General features: G+C 39.2%; 1 protein-coding gene and 1 pseudogene across 1 annotated transcript in view; both read left to right on the plus strand.

The window, feature by feature from the left end:
- Window positions 1–18,696, plus strand: part of LOC127162780 (uncharacterized) — a 187,107-nt gene extending 168,411 nt beyond the window's left edge. The window contains exons 5-8 of the mRNA XM_051105626.1: window positions 15,267–15,353; window positions 18,253–18,300; window positions 18,450–18,530; window positions 18,618–18,696. Coding sequence (XP_050961583.1) covers window positions 15,267–15,353; window positions 18,253–18,300; window positions 18,450–18,530; window positions 18,618–18,670 — 269 coding nt within the window. The 3' untranslated portion in view covers window positions 18,671–18,696. The remainder of the gene's footprint in view (window positions 1–15,266; window positions 15,354–18,252; window positions 18,301–18,449; window positions 18,531–18,617) is intronic.
- Window positions 1–22,951, plus strand: part of LOC127161235 (uncharacterized) — a 216,886-nt pseudogene that overhangs the window by 143,053 nt on the left and 50,882 nt on the right.

The raw sequence follows: 22,951 nt of genomic DNA on the forward strand, positions 1-22,951 counted from the left end.
AGCAGCATCTCAAAGAAGAAGCCAAAGCAACAGTGAGGTTTATGTTGGGTCATGGTGAAAAGTCTGCCAGTGATATTTTTGAAATCCTTCAAGACACATATGGAGACAAAGTGCCGATCGGAACCAGACTAAAAGATTTCTACGAACGTAAGCAAATGCAGGGAGAGACGATACGCTCATATGCATACGACTTACAGGAGAGACTCAGCCGAGTTCAGCGCAGGGAGCCAAACAGGGTTCCAGATGCCGAAAGTGTGTTAAAAGAACAACTTGTCCTGGGCCTTCGAGATGATTTTCTGAGACGTGAAATGAAAAGGCGAGTCAAGGAGGATGCAAGTTTGAATTTTGTTCAGTTGATGCAAGCAGCGATCACCTGGTCTGAAGAGGAGGAGACCCAAACAGCAAACAGTCAAAGACCCAGTACCCGTGTCAGAGTAGTTAATGCGGATGCAGAACACACCTCGTCTACGTTAACCCTAGAAAAACTGCATGAAGCTATACAGAAGATTGCTGCCCGTCAAGAAGAACTTTACCAGGCAGTACATGGTAACAGTGGCATACGACTTCAACAGAGCCGTCCGAGGAGACAGCCCTTGAAGGATAGTGATGGTCGATACATCTGTTATTCGTGTGGTGAGCCTGGGCACACTAGCAGGCGCTGTTTACAGTCTGAAGTCGCTAAAGTGTCTGACCCCTTTCGTCGTCCTACCGGGACAGCTGAGAATAACATAACAAATGTACCAGCAAGTACATTGCAATCCGGCCCATCTATGATAAGGTGCCATACAGCTGAATCAACTGATGGAGTGACTGAGACATTGAAAAGAGGTGCATTTGGAGATTGTCTGACTATCGAAGTAAGCATAGCTGGTGTCAAGACAAACTGTTTGCTGGATACGGGCTCAGAAGTGTCCACTATTACAGAGTCACACTTTAGGAAGTACTTCGGAGAACAAAAGCTGAATCTCTCATCTGCTCACTGGGTGAGGCTTACCGCAGCTAATGGGCTTGACATTCCGGTTCTAGGATGTTTACAAGCTGAGGTGGAGTGCATGGGGAAGATTCTCCCAGGAAAGTGCATCTTTGTGCTAACGGACACCAGCCCAGAAGCAGAAGAGATGAGAGGACTGTCAGGAATCATTGGAATGAATATTATCAGTGAGTTTAAGTCATTGTTCGCCACAGGAGAGGGCATAAAAAAGACAACAAGTATGGACAGCCTGCAGAAGCAAAGATAAGAAGGGTTTTAGCAAGTGTTCAGAACACTGAATCCCTGGCTCCTGATGGAAAGATTGGCTTCGTCAAAGTTGGTGGAAGGCAGGCCATCACCATTCCCCCACTAAGCGAAAAGGTGTTCGAAGGTCGTTGCAGAGTGCCACCTAAGGTGAAGTGCCAGGTGTTAATTGAACCCACTGCTGGTGCAAGTCTACCCAAGGGGCTCCTAGTGGCCAATGTGTTAACAAAAACTGAGGATGGTAAAATTCCTGTACGCGTAATGAATTCAAGTGAGCGAACCATCAGGCTTAAGCCGAGGTGCAGAGTGGCAGTATTGTCGAGACCACAGCAGGTGCTAACTGAGGATATATTGGAGTTTGAAGAAGAGGAAGGGGAGCTTCATGTTAGACGAGTAGCACAGATTCAAGCAGTCGAGACCTCTGACAATCCACTACTTCCAGTCCAGGTGAATTATGAAAAGCTCACCCCCATACAGAGAGAAGAACTCAGCCAGCTGTTGGCAAAGTACAGTGACATTTTTTCCAAAAATGACAGTGACTATGGATACACACAGGCGGTAACGCATGACATTCACACTGGTGATGCTCCACCAATAAAACAGAGACACCGCCGGGTACCGCCACATGTTTTTCAAGAATTCAAAAAGCATGTACAAGACCTTGTGTCACAGGGCATCCTGAAGGAGAGTACAAGCCCTTGGGCATCCCCAGCCGTGATAGTTGTGAAGAAAGACGGCAGCATGCGTTTCTGTTGTGATTACAGAAAGTTAAATCAAGTCACCTGTAAAGACGCATACCCGCTTCCTAGAGTTGAAGAGTCTCTGGATGCACTGGGCAATGCCCAGTTGTTCTCTACCCTGGATTTGACAGCCGGCTATTTCCAGGTAGCTGTGAGCGAGTGTGATCGCAAAAAGACTGCTGTCACCACTCCATTTGGGCTCTTCGAGTGGACGCGGATGCCATTCGGGCTGTGCAACGCGCCGGCAACTTTCCAGCGCCTAATGGGGGTGGTGCTCGGGGATCTGACCTTTGATGTTCTCTTGATATATCTGGATGATATTATTGTATTTTCCAGGGACTTCAAGAGCCACTGCGAGAGACTAGAGCTTGTCTTTGAGCGACTGAGACACCATGGCCTTAAGTTAAAACCAAGTAAATGCTTTCTCTTCAAAACTGAGGTGAAATTTTTGGGCCATGTAATATCTTCAGAAGGAATCAGAGTCGACAGTGAAAAGGTTAGTGCTTTGGATTCATGGCCTGTCCCAAAAAGTGTAAGAGAAGTGAGACAATTGATTGGATTCATGAGTTATTATCAGCGGTTTGTACCAAAGTTTGCCCAAATAGCAAGGCCTTTGCATGTACTGATGGGCAGCAAAGACAGAAAGAAAGCCTCAGAACCATTCGTGTGGAGTAGCGAATGCCAGTCCGCATTTGACCAGTTAAAATTCTGCCTGATGTCACCACCTGTTCTTGCTTACCCTGACTTTGGCCATCCGTTTATCCTTACCACTGATGGGAGTCACCTGGGCCTTGGAGCTGTGTTGAGTCAAAAGCAAGGAGGAGTAGAGCGGGTCATAGCGTTTGCAAGCAGGGGCCTGAGGGGATCGGAGAGAAATGACAAACACTACAGTGCATTCAAATTAGAACTGCTAGCACTCAAATGGGCCGCAACAGAAAAATTCAAAGAGTATCTCATGTTTTCCAAGTTCACTGTGATCACAGACCATAATCCGCTGCGTTACCTGGAAACCGCTAATCTCGGAGCAGTTGAGCAGCGCTGGGTGGCTCAGTTAGCGGAGCTTAATTTTGAAGTTCTGTATAAGCCCGGGCGGCTGAACACCAATGCAGATGCCCTGTCAAGGCTCCCCTCCAGAGAACATCCTGAACAAGAGGACACAGAAAAGGACTTTATCCGACTGGACTCAGAAGAAGTGCGTGCATGCCTGTGGCCAGGTCGAGAATACAAGCAGAGAGAAATTGATGTTAAAGTGGCTGTACAAGCATCCATCAAGAAAGAGGTGAATGGTTACAACTGGGATGAAATTAAAGCATGGCAGAGAAGTGATCCTTTGATTGGTCCCATATATCATGCTGTATCCAAGAACGAAAGACCGAGCCAAGCAGGACAGCGAAGTAGACTACCAGAGTTGAAAAAGCTTTGCAGAGAGTTTGAACGTCTTCAGCTGCATCAGGGAGTGATGTTCAGGTGTATCCTTGACCCAAGAGATGGAGAGAAAATAAAGCAACTAGTCGTCCCTGTCTCCTTACGTCGTTCAGTTTATGACAGCCAACATGAACATGGAGGTCATTTCGGATGGAAGAGTACTTTGACCTTGATGAGACGAAACTACTATTGGCCCAGCATGTCAAAAGACGTCCAAGAGTGGATAGATCAGTGTAAAAGATGTACTCTTGCAAAAGATGTCTTTCCAAGGATCCGAGCCCCAATGACATGCAGTAATGTCACAGCTCCGTTGGAAGTTCTGGCCATGGACTACACCCAGCTGGAAATGTCCTCCGGGGGGTATGAAAATGTACTTGTCCTGACTGATATGTTCACCCGTTTTACAGTTGCTGTCCCAACCAAGAATCAAACAGCGAGTACCACTGCAAAAGCTCTCATTAAACATTGGTTTGTCTACTATGGATGTCCAGCTCGTCTGCACTCAGATCAAGGAAGATGCTTTGAATCACAAGTGATCAAGGAACTCTGTAAAGTGTATGGTATCGGGAAGAGCCGTACAAGTCCCTACCATCCTCAAGGAAACTCTCAATGTGAGAGGTTTAACCGTACAATGCACGATATGCTGAGAACACTGACCCCTGAGAAGAAGAAGGACTGGAAAACTCACTTACCAGAGCTGGTGATAGCATACAACAACCATGTCCATACATCTACTGGTTATTCTCCTTTTTACTTAATGTTTGGGCGAGATGCGCGCCTTCCATTAGATGTCCTGGGTGGGAAGGATTTGGAGGAGAGTGATGCAGAGAATTTGGACGATTGGGTGAAGAGTCACCACAGCCGACTGAAGACTGCCGTAGAAGTTGCAAACACTGTTGCACAGGAGGCCTCTAAAAGACGAAAGAGAGTTTATGACCGCAAGTCTTATGGAGCGCTTGTCAGGCCTGGTGACCGTGTGTTGTTGCGAAATCACAAACACAGAGGCAGAAACAAAATTCAGGACAAGTGGGAGCACACACCATACATGGTAGTTAAGCAGAATCATTCAGACATACCTGTATTCACTGTCAAACCTGAAAGGGGGGGTCCACTAAGAGTAGTACACAGAGATCAGCTTCGTCACTGCACATTTCCCTTATCGCCATCTACTGCATCACACAAAACCAGATACAGACCTGTAAACCAGTCAGATGCTGAAACGGACTTCCCAGGCATTGTGTGTTTTTCAGGCATTGCACCTAGGCAGAATAGAGATAAAGAGGTAACACAAGTGGAAACAAGTGATGTAGAACAAAGACAGAATGTTGTGCAAGAACTAAGGGAGATAACACAAGATGTAATTCCAGAAAGGGAATTGGAAATACAAGACATTTCAGATGATGCCGACATTTCAGATGTTGAATGTGAAAGTGTTCCAGAGCTCAGACGCTCTGAAAGACAAAACCGTGGAAAATTACCTGTGAGGTACAGAGTTGATTATCTTATGAAATGACATCATAAAAGAAAAAGAGATGGTGGTGGTAAATATGTATGAACCTGTTCAAATTTAAAAGGTTTGAAAGAATGTGTTTTGTTGCACTTTAAAGTTGTGTAGTGTTTATGTTCCAGGGCCAGGCTGGAGATGTCGATGGTATGGCAGGGTTTCGCAGGGGGGAAATGTAACAAAGGTATTTTTTTTTTAGGGACTTTTATTTTGACGGGTTACCTCGTTTTCAATATGTTTTGAAAATAAAAAGAATTCTGGGGGGAGGGTGTGCAGTTTTTCGGCGAGAGAGATGCGCCATGTTTGCAGTGCGATAGAGAGAGTTTTTCAGCAGAAAACATGCAGTAAAGTTCTTGATACACAGCTAGTTTGAGCTTCTGTGAGTCGTGTGACGCCATCGTGTGAGACCTGTTGTGGAAGTTCGGTGGATCACGTCATCGAACAGAGAACAGTGTGAAAGGCTGGCCGAGAGCATGAGAGCGAATTGCTGGAGCCGCAAGTTTTATTCTGCACGTCGTTGTTTTTTTTTTTGCATCGTTCGAACTGTATGTATTTTTGAAAGTTTTGCTGCATCTCTGAATCATTGATCAACTGTGCTTTAGAGTAATAAACAGTGATTTCCTTCTGCGTGTCGTTCAAGTGCACTTGTCAGTGCGCGAGAAGGTGAACTGCAAGTGAAAACTCTCCCATTTCCTCATTGTTTTTTTGTTTCTGTCGAGACTGTCTGTCATCGCGACCAGTTTTTTTTAGAGGCACTTTTCTTTGAGGACAGAGTCAGAGTGAGCTGTGGATGAGCTGCACCATTTTGTCCCAGAAAGTCCCTGAGTTTTGCCCGGGTTGCACTGAGAGTTTTTTTGAGAGTTTTTTTTGTTTATTAATACTACCCTGCCATCCTCACAACATCTCCTTATTGCCATAGCTGTTCATCTCAAGTCATCTCAAGTCATCTCAAGTCATCACAAGCCATCGCAAGTCATCACAATTCATCAAATTCATTGTTGCTACAGACTGGTACCAACGTTCTTTGCACACATACACATGAACTCAACACTGATACAGACGGAAACCGAGCTGTGAACTTTGTTGTGGGAACTGAATCATTTTTTTTTGTAAAAGTGTTTTCATTGTTCAGGGGACCTGAGATGAGTCATTTCTGAGTTTATTTTGAGTGAATTATTTGTGAATTGGTTGTTATATCAGAGGTATACGGGTTTGACAAGTTATACAGTTGGTGGTGCACCACAGGTAAAGAGGATAGTAAGATTTCTGATTGTTTCATTTAATTCTTTTATATTTTTATTTCATTTCATGTCTTGTTCTGATCTTCTTCATTCCACTGAAACACTAAAAAAGAGAAAAACAAACAACCTAAAAAAAAAGAAAGAATAAATTTGATTAAACGTCTAAGTAAATCAGAGTATTACCTATCATTGTTCTACCTTGGGGTAGGGGCGTCTCACTTGCTCTGTTAGGTGCCAGGGGGTGGGAATGTGAATCGTTCTTACTATATGGTCTCACATATTTACACTTCAGGCAGTCACCGTATTAATAGAAGTATTTATAAACTTACCTGAAGCCACGCACTCTGGTCCCTTAGCATACTGTTCAACAGAGTAAGTTAACACGTATACACAACATATACACTGAGACTCAAAGCACTGGGGTGGGGGACCGAGATCCTTTCCTCCTTAAGTCTTCCAAGGTAGTTTTAAATTCCCCTACGAGGCAGGACTTATAGTCTTGTTACATTTACATTTAGAAAAATGCACGCAGCCCAACTGTTCACTGTGCATAAAAGTTCACTGGACTCTTCCTCTTTAGTAACTTACTTCATCCTTCATTTCTGGATGTGAAGTAAGTAAGATTAAGTGAGCAGCTAAGTTACAGTACTTAAGATTGCATTGTTGTGCTCCCATCTCACGATATGAAAAATAAATAAAAACCTTGTATGCGACATATTTTTCGAATTTCCTAAAAACGTCCCAGCGCTTTCCCAGATCGCATCACAACTGATTATATTAAACCAATTAGTATGGCGTTATTTTTTAGTCAAAAGTTATGAGCGTGTAAGACATGCTCACGAGCACATTATGTTATTTCACACGCGCAAAAATGAACCTTCAGCTGGCATGATAAAAGTACTCGCGCACAAATTCAACAACCGAGAGGTGTACAGGCAGCTGCGCGCGAGCGCCTGGCATACTCTCATAGGTTAACTCTGCTTGTACAGTGGAATCCTGCTCGCGCGCAGCGGGCTTCTGCTCGCGGAGTGCTGTTTTGCTCGCGCAGTGGATTTCTCCTCGCTCAGCTGATTTCTGCTCCCTCGAGTCTAGATGACTTTTGACAATTTGGGGGCGGAAACCAAGGAGGGCACTGACTCTCTTATGATTGGTCACTTTCATCGTAATCACACCCACAGGGACATCCTTGTATCTTGATTGACAGCTCTCATTACAGGAAGCACGGAGTCAAAGTATCTGACGGAATACCACCACAAATGAACTAATGAACTTTAACGTAATAAACATTTTAGAAAATAGTTCACCTCCTCTTTTGCGTCCGCCATTTTCTCTTACATCTATAAACGGCAAGATGAGCTGGATCCACACAAAAATACAATAAGGGACAAGGTTAGCCTGCAAAATCAAATGCATTAAATCAGCGTCAATAAGAATAGCACTTTTACATGTGAAAACAATGTCCTTCTTCTTCGGTGGTAACTTAACCCAACTCCGTGCTTCCTGTAATGAGAGCTGTCAATCAAGGTACAAGGATGTCCCTGTGGGTGTGATTACGATGAAAGTGACCAATCATAAGAGAGTCAGTGCCCTCCTTGGTTTCCGCCCCCAAATTGTCAAAAGTCATCTAGACTCGAGGGAGCAGAAATCAGCTGAGCGAGGAGAAATCCATTGCGCGAGCAAAACAGCACTCTGCGAGCAGGATTCCACTGTACAAGCAGAGTTAACCTATGAGAGTATGCCAGGCGCTCGCGCGCAGCTGCCTGTACACCTCTCGGTTGTTGAATTTGTGCGCGAGTACTTTTATCATGCCAGCTGAAGGTTCATTTTTGCGCGTGTGAAATAACATAATGTGCTCGTGAGCATGTCTTACACGCTCATAACTTTTGACTAAAAAATAAGGCCATAAGGGTTGGGCAAGGCTAAAAGGGCGGAACGAAAGTCTCAAAATTCAAATGAATCAAATAGAATCGATTCAGAAGAGATGTGAATGAATGCACGCATGTCGTCTGATCCACAAATGAACATTTTAATCGCCACGTGCACAAACTGTGATACTTTAATGCAAATAATAACATTTTTCACATTAGTGTAGTGACGCAAATTTGCGAATTTTTCGAATCGCGTACACGTTAATGAATTGCACTGGGCCTTGTTCATTGATAGTTGTGTGTGTGTGCGTCGTGAAATGCTGTAAACTGCGAAAATGAAGTCTCAAAATCCAAATGAACTGAACAAGATTGACTCGAGCAAGACCTTAATAAATGCACGCGTGTCACCTGATCCACAAATGCACTGATTCCTTTTAGCATGAGCAATTTATGATATATTAATGCAGAACAGAACATTTTTATGTGCAAACATGTCTTTATTTGTACAAATCGCTGCACAATCATTTAATCCCGAATTCCACAGACTCAAATTGAAATGCATTTGTTTGTGGATTGTAAAATACATGCATAAAATTGATCCAGTACATGGAAAATTGTGCGTTCATCTATTAATCGTTTTGAGTCTAATTTCATCCCATATGAGAAAGCCAGAACAGAAAGTTTTAAAAAGTTTGAAAAGTTTATAAAGTTTAAGAAGTTTTAAAAAGTTTTACATATGATGGTTTTCAGTCTGAACAGTTTGAAGTCTAAAGTTTTAAAAGGTTAAAGTTTGAATGTTTTGAAGGCAATACAGTCCGTCAGAGATAGATAGATAGATAGATAGATAGATAGATAGCAATGGTTAGATGATAGATAAATAGATAGATAGATAGATAGATAGATAGATAACATAATTAGCAAGTTACTAGAATGATTCTAGCATGATTAGCATTTTACTAGCATGTTGCTAACATGTTTATCATTTTATTAACATGATAACAGGGGTGGTTGCTAGGGTGTTGCTATGCGGTTGCTAGGGTACTCGGGGAGGTTGCTAGAGCACTCGGGGTGGTTGCTAGGCCGGTTGCTAGGGTATCCAGGGTGGTTGCTAAGGTGCTGCTATGCCGTTGCTAGGGTATCCAGGGTGGTTGCTAGGGTGTTGCTATGCAGTTGCTAGGGTACCCAGAGTGGTTGCTAGGGTGTTGCTATGCAGTTGCTAAGGTAACAGGGGTGGTTGCTAGGGTGTTGCCATGCGGTTGCTAGAGTATTTGGGGTGGTTGCTAGGGCAGTTGCTAGGGTACCCAGGGTGGTTGCTAAGGTGTTGCTATGCGGTTGCTAGGGTACCCAGGGTGGTTGCTAAGGTGTTGCTATGCGGTTGCTAGGGTAACAGGGGTGGTTGCTAGGGTGTTGCTATGCGGTTGCTAGGGTACCCAGGGTGGTTGCTAAGGTGTTGCTATGCCGTTGCTAGGGTAACAGGGGTGGTTGCTAGGGTGTTGCTATGCGGTTGCTAGGGTACTCGGGGTGGTTGCTAGGCTGGTTGCTAAAGTACCCAGGGTGGTTGCTAAGGTGTTGCTATGCTGTTGCTAAGGTATCCAGGGTGGTTGCTAGGGTGTTGCCATGCGGTTGCTAGAGTATTCGGGGTGGTTGCTAGGGCAGTTGCTAGGGTACCCAGGGTGGTTGCTAGGGTAACTGGGGTGGTTGCTAGGGTGGTTGCTAGGCCGTTACTAGTTGTCACAGATCATTACTATGGAGTGTTATAGAGTTCTTAGCATGTTCTTAACTTGATTTAACACTTAGCTAATCACTTTTAGCATGTAGGTATTCACTGCTAGCATGACTAGCATCTTAAGGATTCTCACTTGCTAGCATGAGTCAAAAGAACCAAGTCCCATGTCTCTATGATGTTCTGATGTAGAGATATAGGACTTGCTAAATGGTTGCTAAGGTAATCTGTTTGGTTGCTAGGGAGTGGCTTGAAAGCTGCCAATGATGACACACCAAAGGCTGTTTGCCAGTATGAATGATATAAAGCAACCCCCATGTCTCTATGACATTCAGATTTGAAGATATGTCTGTGTGGGTTTGGGTTGCTAGGGTGCTAGATAGATAGATAGATAGATAGATAGATAGTAATAGTTAGATGATAGATAGATAGTAATGGTTAGATGATAGATAGATAAATAGATAGATAGATAGATAGTAATAGTTAGATGATAGATAGATAGATAGATAGATAGATAGATAGACAGATAGATAGATGAGTTTGAATGAGTTTAAATGGATTAGAAATACAGTACATAGAAGAGAAGCTTGGTTGAGCCTCAATGGATTCTGGGAGTTTTGACAGTTAAAATTTGAAAAGTGTTGCTCATTTGAACATTCCGTCAATGTAAATCTATGGGATTTTTCCGAGTTTTAAACGTCATTTTTAGGAAAACCGTAAGTCCGATCAGTTAGAAAAGATAAAGCAACTAACTTCAGAAATCACACAGAACAGAATGAAATGTTATAATTTCATATTGAATAAACTATTTAAAAGTGCAACTGAAAACATAAGGCCATTGGTATGACAACTAAAAACAACAATAACAATGAAATCAATGCAGCGATTTTAATATTCATATGGATTCGTTTTTAGGTGTCCTCAATACCTCAGTTTTGTACATTTAAATGCTAAAAATACGTAAGTATTTGTACGTTTAATGCTGAAAATACGTCAGTATTGTACGTTTTACTGCCTGTAAAAACATAAGTAAATGTACGTTTTTTGGAACCACATTTTACGTAAAATACATACAAATTATCATGAGTTAATATATAACTCATGAAGAATTAAACCATTTATTAATACTTCATACTTTAAACAAATGAACATTCTATATGATTTATAAATTAATCAATAAATTTTTATTAGTTAAATGTGTCATAATGTATTAATTACCTAATTACTTATTTTTTGATCTTATGATGTAAATTCATGTTAATTACCATAGTGGTCAAAGCTATGTACTTCAAATTCCAGTTGTCTGCTTTAATTAATCATTAGCTAATGATTTGCAAATGTATCATTATGTTGAGAATTTATTTGTTGAGGCACAGAACTATTAACTAATTGTTAAGTAATACTGTATGTCATTGTGGTTATGGATTTAGAATTAGTTAGTCATGTGCAGTGTTCGAATTCGAATTTAGTGAAAATGAAAATTAAATGAAAATATTCGATTGCTGTATTAAATTTAGACCTGTTCACGTCACATCATATTTTATTTTTGCGCGTTTTTACACCGTTGCTCATTACAACCAATCACACGACTCTGTTGAGTTTAGAATGCAGTGGCCAATCAGAGGCGTTCAGAACAGTCATAGCTGAAACCCAGAGACTTGTTCAGACTGAATCTTGCGAATTCCCTCGTCATAAGCAACAAAGTGCAGATGTACGTACAATGTAAGTATAAGATTCATTTATCATACAGTGTATGGACAGCTTAATTTATTATAAGAGGAGTTATGATTGCTTAAACACTCGCTAGACTGACTGTGCTCATTTAAGAGCGCTTTCACTGCATGATTCAAATAAAATGCATTTAGAATTTCAAGGTATGTGGCAGAAAATGTATATTCATATTATATTCTTTCAATCAATATCCCACGACGAGTGCCATTTTTTCGCAAAAAAATGACTAATGTGATATTGATACTATACAACAGTTCAATAAACTATAAGTTAATATTAACGTTACGTTTTAGACACCATATTGCCTATTTTTGCGGTATTTCGCCAACAAAAATGGTTCCAATCACAGCAACAGCACTGTTTTACGTCGCTGATTCCTGTGAAGCCTCTTTTGCCTTGTCTCTTTGAAGCATTACATATCTCAGATCATCATTGAGCCAAAGTGCATTTTTAGCTTTTACTGATCTTTTTTCTAAATGGTACTAACTAAAATTGGTTTGCAATGTGGAACAGAAATCTTAACTCACATGTGAAAAAATGTTCCTTAATATAAAAAATGCCACTTCATCACCATATTTACATGTTCTTTCCACCTCATGAATTTTATTCCTTAGGCTACATATATTTAAATGTGCAAAAATGATTCCTTTCATTGACAACATTAATAAAAGAGATGATGTGAAACTGACCTGCATCATAACAAAACAGTTCAAATGTGTTCAGTTCTGGGCAAGATGACTCACTTATTTATATGTCATATTTCAGGATGGCTCTTTCACGTCTATCACGTGCAGCTCTTAATTTAGGCAGTAGTTCCTTTCTTCTCAACTGAAGAGCCTATCTAAATCTAAAATATTTGTACCTTTTAGCTTCTTGGCTGAGGAAATGCTGGTCTGTTTATCTTTAAAATGTAAAAGTTTAACAACATTTTTTTTCTGGGCTTACCCTCCTCTTGACTTGATACTGTCCAGTCATCTGAACTCGTTCACTCTCCATTTCTGAGTCCTCCAATTTCATCCAGTTTACGTCTTTTTCATCAGTGATCCAATCCACAATTATATTTGTCCTCCTCATCTGATTTTCAACATAATCCAGTTTGACAAGAAATACATCCAGTTCCTCCTTTGATTTGATGATGTCCTTTTCAAGGAGATCAATTAATGACGTAATCAAACAGACAAAGAACACTATAAATTAGTAGCAGAATTCGGTAGTGGTGTATGTTGTTTCAGGGTTGGTATCATCTGAAGTCCTCTGTGGGGTTGGCATCATCTCTTCTTAAGTGTTCTGGATCCAGACTGGAGCTTGTGAATTCCTAGTTACCACGGGATGTCAATCCCATGGCAAAAACAGAGAACAAATAGGAACATAATTAGCGTAGCTGCTGTTCAAACTAAGAAAAGAAAGATTTATTAAACCAGAGCTAAAAGATTAATAATGAACATTAGATCAGATATAACTGCAGGAAAAGTTTATGAGATGCATTATTTGAATGCTTGGCTACAAAGATGTGTCTTTAATCTAGATTTAAACAGAGAGAGTGTGTCTGAACCCCGAACGTTATCTGGAAGGCTGTTCCAGAGTTTGGGAGCCAAATGTGAAAAAGCTCTACCTTCCTTAGTGGACTTTGCTATCCTAGGTACTACCAACAGTCCAGAGTTTTGTGACCTTAGGGAGCGTGATGGATTGTAGCGTGGTAGAAGACTAGTTAGGTACGCAGGAGCTAAACCGTTAAGTGCCTTATAGGTAAGAAGTACTATTTTGTAGCTGATGCGGAACCTAATAGTTAGCCAGTGCAGAGACTTTAAAATTGGGGTAATATGATCATATTTTCTTGACCTGGTAAGGACTCTAGCAGCTGCATTTTGGACTATCTGTAGCTTGTTTATTGAAGATGCAGGACAAACACCTAGTAGTGCATTACAATAGTCCAGTCTAGAGGTCATGAATGCATGAACTAGCTTTTCTGCGTCAGAAACAGGTAACATGTTTCGCAGCTTGGCAATGTTTCTAAGATGGAAGAATGCTGTTTTTGTAACATGAGAAATATGATTTTCAAAAGACAAGTTGCTGTCTAATATAACACCCAGACTTTTGACTGTAGTGGAAGTAACAGTACATCCGTCTAGTTGTAAATTGTAAGTCAAAAGATTCTGTGTATTGTTTTTAGGTCCAATAAGTAATATCTCTGTCTTATCTGAATTTAATAGCAGAACATTATTGGTCATCCAATCTTTTACATTTTTAACACACTCTGTTAACTTCGATAATTCAATAGTTTCATCTGGTCTTGTTGAGATATATAGTTGAGTATCATCAGCATAACAATGGAAACTAATCCCGTGTTTTCTAATAATATTACCAAGGGGCAGCATGTATATTGAAAATAGTAGAGGACCTAGAACAGATCCTTGTGGCACTCCATACTTTACTGGTGATAACTGAGATGACTCCCCATTTAAATGAACAAAGTGGTAGCGATCAGACAGGTAGGATCTAAACCATCTTAAAGCCTGCCCTTGGATACCTGCATAATTTTGTAGTCAATCTATTAGTATGTCATGATCTATAGTGTCGAACGCAGCACTAAGATCAAGTAAAACTAGCAATGAGATGCAGCCTTGGTCTGACGCAAGAAGCAAGTCATTAGTGATTTTAACAAGTGCAGTTTCTGTGCTGTGATGGGGCCTGAAACCTGAAATTCTTCATAGATATAATTTTTTTGCAAGAATGAGCACAGTTGAGCAGATATAACTTTCTCTAAAATTTTAGACATAAATGGAAGATTAGAAATGGGTCTGTAATTTGCCAGTTCACTAGGGTCTAGTTGTGGTTTCTTAATAAGAGGTTTAATAACCGCCAGCTTGAATGGTTTAGGGACGTGACCTAAAGATAACGATGAGTTAATAATATTGAGAAGCAGTTCTTCTGCCACAGGTAACAGTTCTTTTAGTAGTTTAGTGGGTATGGGATCTAATAGGCATGTTGTTGGTTTAGACACAGTGATAAGTTTATTTAACTCTTCCTGTCCTATAGCGGTAAAGTACTGCAGTTTTTCTTTGGGTGCGACGAAAGAAGTTGACATATTAGACGCAGTATAATCTACATTGGTTATTGTATTTCTGATGTTATCTATTTTATCAATGAAGAAATTCATAAAGTCATTACTATTAAACTGTAAAGGAATATTTAGATCAGGTGGCATCTGATTATTTGTTAATCTAGCAAATGTGCTAAATAAAACCTTGGATTGTTTTGGTTATTTTCTATGAGTTTGCAGATATGCTCGGCCCTAGCAGCTTTTAAAGCCTGTCTATATCTGGACATACTGTTTTTCCATGCAATTCTAAAAACTTCCAAGTTAGTTTTTCTCAATTTGCGCTCAAGATTATGAGTTTCTTTCTTGAGAGAATGGGTGTTACCATTTAGAAAACTCTACTCTTTAGTTTGGCATTGTGAAATAGAAGTTGATCGGAGCTATATAATGCATACAAATGCTTCAAAATCCTACATGAGTCATACAGGTCCTAATAGACTATACTATTTCATAAATCAGAATAGCCTAGCCTGACCCATGTAGGAGTAATTATAATAATCAATAATGTCATTAATTCAGGAAAGCTGAAGGTTTATGGTTTCACTCTCATATAAAGAAGACATGAATTATACAGTAACGTCTCTTCACATCAACTGCCACTGAAACACTGATGATGAAACACAAACTGTGTGTCATGTCATGATCAGGTAAATATGATGTTGTTGTCCTACAGTATTATGATCTGAATGTTCATCTTCTGCAGCTCCAGTCACTTCAACACTGATTCCAGTCAGCAGATCAAACTCTGAGACGACTTCAAGACAAACTACAGCAGCAGCTCCTGCACAAGGTTCATCATCACTGACACACATCAGCAGTCTCTCACTTCACTCATTTACACTTGTTTTGTCACAGTTGACCATATGAACAGAGCGTTCTTTAGAACTTAAGTATAATGATAAGCCAGCTTGTAAATGTCTGGTGTAGCTCATTTTATATGTGCTATATGTATAGGTGGAGACTCTTGAGACTGCTCTCCTGCCTCAGAGAAAAAAAATAAATAAAAAATTGCAACATCGTAAATAATGATAGCGGCATGGACATTCAGTTTCATATTATTTAACAACATATAATTTAAATGTGAGGCTGGTAATCCCAGGATTATACATAGACACATCGTTGTACATTTAAATGCTGACAGAAAAACACGGTCATGACTGTTTAATCTAAGGTTAGGAAGATAGAGATGCTTCTCTTTAATGACGTCTTAATAGTATTCTAGATAATCAATAACTTGCCTTCATAGTCATGAACACATTTTTGAAATTGTGTAATATTTTAAAGCCTTTATTATTTTTCAGCTCTACCGCTGTGCAGTAAAATTCACTTCAAAGGTTCACTTTTCATTTATAAACATGACATGCAAAAAATGTCTTTTCACTGAAAACAGACTTTTTTAGATGAAAATTTCATGAAATTACCCTTAACCAGAAGATGGCAGCAGAGGATCACTCATTGGATGCAGCTTTTTTTTTTCTTTTTTTTTTTCAAATCTTGTTTTCGATTTATTATAAAATTAGTAGTGTAACAAATTTGAGTATTTTTTACCGCACTGAAGTATATTGTATAGCAAGTGCAGAAAATAATTAAAATAAAGAAAGAGAGAAAGATATAAGCTCAGACACAAACAGCCTATAAGGGTGAATTATTTAAAGGAGAATTCCACTTCTAAAACAAAGATTCACATAATAGAAATTATGTTTTTTTGAGGAAAACATTTCTTTATTTTTCTCCATATAATGGACTGATATGGTGCCCCGATTTTGAACTTCCAAAATGCAGTTTAAATGCAGCTGTAATTCCAAATGCGGTTGTAAACAATCCCAGCCGAGGAAGAAGGGTCTTATCTAGTGAAATGACCAGTTATTTTCATTAAAAAAAAATACAATTTAAATACTTTTTAATGTCAAACACTCGTCTTGTCTTTCTCTCCCTGAACTCTGTGTATTCTGGCTCAAGACAGTTAGGGTTTGTTGAAAAACTCCAATCATATTTTCTCCCTCAACTTTCAATCATTTAAAATCATCCTACATCACTGCAGAAGCACCGACACAGTCTTTGCAAAGTGAACATGCAAAGAAGATCAAACACCCTTAACAAAAAGGTAAAACAGTGATACAGGACAATTTTGAAGTTGAGGGAGAACATGAGATGGGAGTTTTTCGACATACACTAACTGTCATGAACCGGAACAAAAACAGTCCAGGCAGAGTAAGACAAGACGAGTGTTTGACATTAAAAGTAATTAAATTGTATTATTTGTTATTAAAATAACCAATCATTTCACTAGGCAAGACCCTTCTTCCTTGGCTGGAATCATTTGGGATCGTTTGAAGCTGCATTTAAACTGTATTTTGGAAGTTCAAAATCAGGGCACCATATCAGTTCATTATATGGAGAAAAATCCTGAAATGTTTTCCTCAAAAAACATAATTTCTTTATGACTGAAGAAAGAAAGACATGAGCATCTTGGATGACAAGGGGGTGAGTACATTATATGTGAATCTTTGTTTTGGAAGTGGACTTCTCCTTTAAATACTTATATATAGTTCACTACAAATTGAATAAGTTTATTAATGCTGTAAGAATTAGATAATGCATTTAATGTGAATCAGTACGAATTTGAAATTTTTAAGATTTAATTGATTAACTACATCTGTAAGAGCCATAAAAGGCATTAATATTGTTGAATAGTGTACTTTTGATTGCATTGTTGTATGCATTTTCTGTACTCCCCCTGTGGGGAATTAGATTAATTGCACCCCTTTTGGCACTTCTTGTAGGTATCCATCTTAAACAGGATATGATGTGTCAATGGGGGGAGGGAGACAGTTTTTTGACCTGCACAGCCACTATCTCTCACTACACAGTATTGTCTTATTTTTTGAAGTATTTATGTTTTTGTTACAATAAACACAGGTTTTGATCAAAGCAGGCTTTGGAGCAGCGCCAGTTTTACTTTCCCACACGAAAGTGCCCAAATGTTTAATAAGAAGCCACTACAACATCTTTTAAGTTTTTCTTGAACTGTAAAAGCTATTAAATAGCCTATATTCAACCAACACAAAATGTTACTGCTGTAATTTTGTTACTCTGAATTTAGTCTGAATCATTTAATGATGTTTGATGATAAAGTTCGGGAGGAGCACGATCAGATAATCAGCTAATTTGGCACAGGTGCAACTCGTCTAGCTAATCATCCAAACTGGCACAAGTCATATATATGCACACAGCTGACTTACCTCCATCATTCGACTGTTTTTCGGCATCCCCCCTCCACCCCAACTCCTCACTCTTAAGCTATCCTCATCTTATACTTAGGATGGGGGGTGTTCTCTGGGTTCGGGCCATATTCCGGGCTCGGAGCCCTCCCCCAGGACAGCACGCCAAAATATGCTTACTGTTTACTCAACCAAATCAGATGTAAGGCTGAACTCGTGAAATGATGTTTAGTTCAGGTATTACTGTCAATCATGAATTTGCTTGCGTAATTTTTTTTCACTCACATTTGTCATTCTTGAAACAGCATACATGGACATTTGTTCCTCTTAGAGTCATTAGATTATCATTAACATGATAATAGATGATGGACTCATGAAGCAGCACAAGTTCATTTATCATTTCTGTGATGTGAAGCTCAAGTATGATGTGATGATGATGATGTTTGGTTTATATGTCCATTATCACAGATCCAGCACAAACTGAAGACAGTAGGACTATTGGATCAATAGTCAGAGGTACGACACGTCTTTGTATTGTTCGTTGTTTTATACCTTTGATTTCCTTTCTATTTTCACAGATTGTATCTGTTTTTTTTTTTGTTTTTTTTTTGTTTGTTTGTTTGTTTGTTTTTTTCTCTTGATTGTGTCTCTCATCTTTCCTGCAGTGATTGTGATTATTGTTGAGTTTGCAGTGTTTGCTGCTCCTACTGTGATTCTTCTTCAGATCATCTGTGCAAGAAGAGCTGGTGAGTTTTTGAGATGATTCACATTGATCTGGAACAAAGTCTTTAGTCATGAGAGCTCAGTAAATGCTTTGCATTTACATTTTTCAGGGAGGAAGGACTCACAACACCAAGATGAAATAGTGATGAATACAATATTATAATAAAATATTCTCTACAAATAAAAGGCCAAATCACAGCAAGATTTATCCTAATTTCAATGATATGAATATTTGCAGCTCTTATAATACTTATAATATGTGGTAATTTTCTAACCTTGATTCATCTAATCGTTACATTAAACTTTTACAAAAGGCTTTTTAAATGTTTTATTAGTAGTTCATTTTAACTGATGGTGTGACATGTCTGTTAATTATCATACAGCATATTATAATAATGTATTTTGATATTTTTTTATTCATTCACTGATCATTTCAATTCATAGACAAATAATTACTTATGAAAATATATGAATCCACATACATCATGCCTAAATGTGTAAAATAGAGCAGGTATACATGATAATGGGTTAATAACTAACAAGAAAAGCAAACAAACAAACAAACAAAAAAGTCCTATCTCTTGGTATAATTTAATATTTTCATATTGCATTTATGGTCACATGTATTATCATTTCACACTGTAAGAGCCATTTTTGTCCTCAATTTACATTGTCATGTATGTGTGTGTCCAGTAGGGGTCACTCTAGGGTAACACACTACAAACATGACGATCTTACAGAACATGATGCATTGCTGTCTGTCATAACTGAATAATTAAAACATTTTGGAGACAGTGGCTATTAATTTCTGATGCATGTCCTTAATTTAATTCTATATGTTGGTATTAATTCAGCATTTATAATGCTAACACTTGCACTTAAAATAGGAATTTCAACCGAAATTAGTTTCTAAAGAGCAAAGATTTTGTGAAGAATAAATAAAAGACAAAGTTTGTTTTTGATAATCACTAGTCTAGTGATTGTACGTTATTCTGTGTTGTCTTTTTTTTTTTTTTATTGCACTAGTAACAAACAAAGATTGTTGTAGGTACAAAACATACAAAAATCATTTCAATAATAAACGACTTATGGTTTAATAGTAACAGAAGTACAGAAATTCTTAAGAAATAAACGAAATGGACTGAAAAAAAATATTTTAAAAAATGTTGTCATCATTCAGATTGTGTATTTTATTTTATTGTCCTTTTTTTTTTTTTTTTTTTTTTTTTTTTTTTTTTAACAAAGCAGCTGATATTTGCCAGAATAGCGACAGCAAGAAGCTAGTGGACTGTCGAGTCGTTTTCACTCCACAATGCCGGAAGTGTAGGGCTGCTGCTGAGCACCGCTGTTGCAATGGAATGTTCTTTTGACTTTCACTTCTTGTCAATGTAAGTTCTTTGGCGTTACTCTAGGCCAGGGGTGCCCAATCCTGTTCCTGGAAATCGACCTTCCTGCAGAGTTTAGTTCCAACCCTGATCAAACACACCTGTCTGTAATTGCCAAGTGCTCCTTCAGATCCTAATTAGTTGGTTCAGGTGTGTTTGGTCAAGGTTGGAGCTGAACTCTGCAGGAGGGTCGATCTACAGGAACAGGGTTGAGCATTCCTGCTCTAAGCTGTTGTACTATGTTATGCAAGTTATTTGTATTGGTGAAGGACTGGTGGATTTATTGACTCTGTGTTTGGATTCTTGCCTACTTGGAAATGAAGACCAGTCACTGTAAAATAAATCTACAACAATGATCATTTTAACATCTTGTGTGGACATTACAGTTAATAGTAACCCAAGTGTGTGCGTCAATTTACAAGAACCGTTCAGCATCACTCAGCTGCTTTAAGTACTAGACTCGAACACTTATAGACACATGTGCTTACAGATAACTGCAAACAATTACCAGAGTCATGAAACTATAAACATCTCAGCTCGTGCACTAATCAAACATATACTTGAAATTTGCAAACGAGTATGATGAAAACTACATGCGGAGCCTAGCATAAATCTTGCAGGAGGGGGCGGTTTTACTTTTACTGTGGGCTAGTCCCACAGTTTGGCGCATGACAGTAATGGCATTACATAAACACCAGGCTTGCTGCTGTAGTCTGTCCCCACCATCCCCAATGTGGTTTTGCGGCTTGTTTTTCTTAAATAAATAAATAAATAAATAAATAAAATAATTTAGTTCAGATGGAAAACATACCCTACATGTTAGACCCTAGGGGTCTAATTTGGGTTCAGAGATGATCTCTGCTCTACTGCAGTTACACTGAGTTCTCACATGTTTCCAAACCTCAACAGTGAGATGTGTGAGAGCTGTTTAAGGAATAATTGCTGACAGGCTGTTGTATTATTAGAAAATAAAGCACAGCTGAGGTGGTGAGGTGGTGATGTGGCCACGAGACGAGTCAAATATTGTACAGATGATGAATTTCAAGACATTCGTCAGTTTATTTTTATTATTTATTTATTTTATTTTATTTTATTTTATTTGTCATTTAAACGCTCTTGTGTGTAGGGATAATTTCTCGCTCATCTTTCTTACTTATGATGATGAACAACAAACAAATGACCTTCATATGTTCACTTATTATGATTCATGTTTTTTTTTTTTTTTTTTCATTTATTTATTCAGTCGCTGTATATTTGTGTGTCCATCTTTGAAAATGTATCTTCATGCCAATGATATTATGGATATTTGCATGCATCTTTCAAGGATGTTCGCTCCATATGCACATAAAACCCAGTTTGAACTAATTTGGAGAATTAGGAGAATTGGGTTTATCTTGTTAATATCACTATCAAATCTCTTCTATAGAACACAAGGCTGATCATAATGGATGTTGGGTTTGATTGAGGATCATGTTTCACTGTCTGGATTCCAGTTTCTGTGAACTGCAGTGATCCATTTGCTTTTCTGTAGCTGTTGATAATCTATAAAAAGATAGATCCAGGTTCTTGTGTATTTGTACAGTCAGTCACACAACGGCTCCTTCCTCTTTTTTTGTTTATAGTGATTTCACAGCATTCAAGCTGAACTCTAATGCTGTCACTCAATATTTCTGTCACTCAGTGAGTGAAACCGCAGTGACTCCGCCCACTGTGACACCATGTGCTTCTGTTCACACTCGACTGACAATGTGAATTAGTTGCACTAACTAACCCTTTAATGGGGTTTTTATAAATAATAATAATAAAAAAAACCTGCCTTGAGTCATTTGATTCATTCAAATGTCTGATTCATTCAGGAATTAAGGAAATGGCTCTCTTTATGTATTGGCAATTGAATAGTTGTTTCACCCAATTTGTTCAAAATGAAGATTCATCCAGAGACAAATTACTGTGTGTTGTTCGGAGATGCACAACAGTTCTGCTGTGGCTTTATAGGTAATATTTTAATGGGCAAACTTGAGCAAAAACAATATTGTGTCTAAAATAACACAGCATTAAGTTATTATTTACTGAACTTACTGAATTCAACTCAGTCGCTCTACACTGCATGAGGCAAGGGATTGTTGTGTGTTTGTTTTCACTGAAACATGGCTAAATTACAACATCCTCGACTCTGCCATTCAGATGCACAGGCTAACCTGCTACCGAGCGGACAGAGATATAGCACTGTCTGGTAAGACTCGCGGGGGAGGACTGTGTGTTTATATCAACAAGGGATGGTGTAACAATGCTATGATAGTGACAAAATACTGCTCATCGCTAGTGGAGTTTATGTTTGTGAAGTGTCGGCCATTCTATCTGCCACGGGAGTTTACAGCCATTGTTATTGTCGCAGTTTACATTCCGCCGTGTGCAAACACTAAGGACGCACTTAGCGGGCTGTACAGCGCCATCAGCGAACAACAAACAAATAACCCCAACGGCTTTTTCATCATTGCCGGCAACTTCAACCACGCAAACTCAAAGACAGTTTTGCCAAAGTTCTACCAACATGTAAACTTTGCAACAAGGGGAAACAACACTCTGGACTTGGTTTACACAACAGGTAAAAAGGCGTACAATGCTGAACCCCGCCCCCACCTTGGATACTCGGACCACATCTCTGTTATGCTAATCCCAGCATACAGACCACTTCTCCAACGTTCCAAACCGGTTCAAAAACAGATCACAGTATGGCCAGATGATGCCACCTCAACACTACAGGACTGCTTTCAGTACACAGACTGGAACATGTTCAGAGAGGCGGCCACCTACAACAACCACACAGACCTGCACGAGTACACTGAAACTGTGACTGCTTACATCAAAAAGTGCATTGATGATGTGACAGTCACCAAGACCATCACCACACAGGCAAACCAGAAGCTATGGATGACAGCAGAGGTTTGTGGGCTGCTAAATACCAGAGATGAAACTTTCAGATCAGGAGACAAAGCAGCCTTAAAAACAGCAAGAGCCAATCTTGCATCAATAAAGCAAAACACTTGTATGCACAAAAA

This window comes from Labeo rohita, chromosome 3 (assembly GCF_022985175.1).
Source record: "Labeo rohita strain BAU-BD-2019 chromosome 3, IGBB_LRoh.1.0, whole genome shotgun sequence".
Classification (NCBI taxonomy): Eukaryota; Metazoa; Chordata; class Actinopteri; order Cypriniformes; family Cyprinidae; genus Labeo; species Labeo rohita.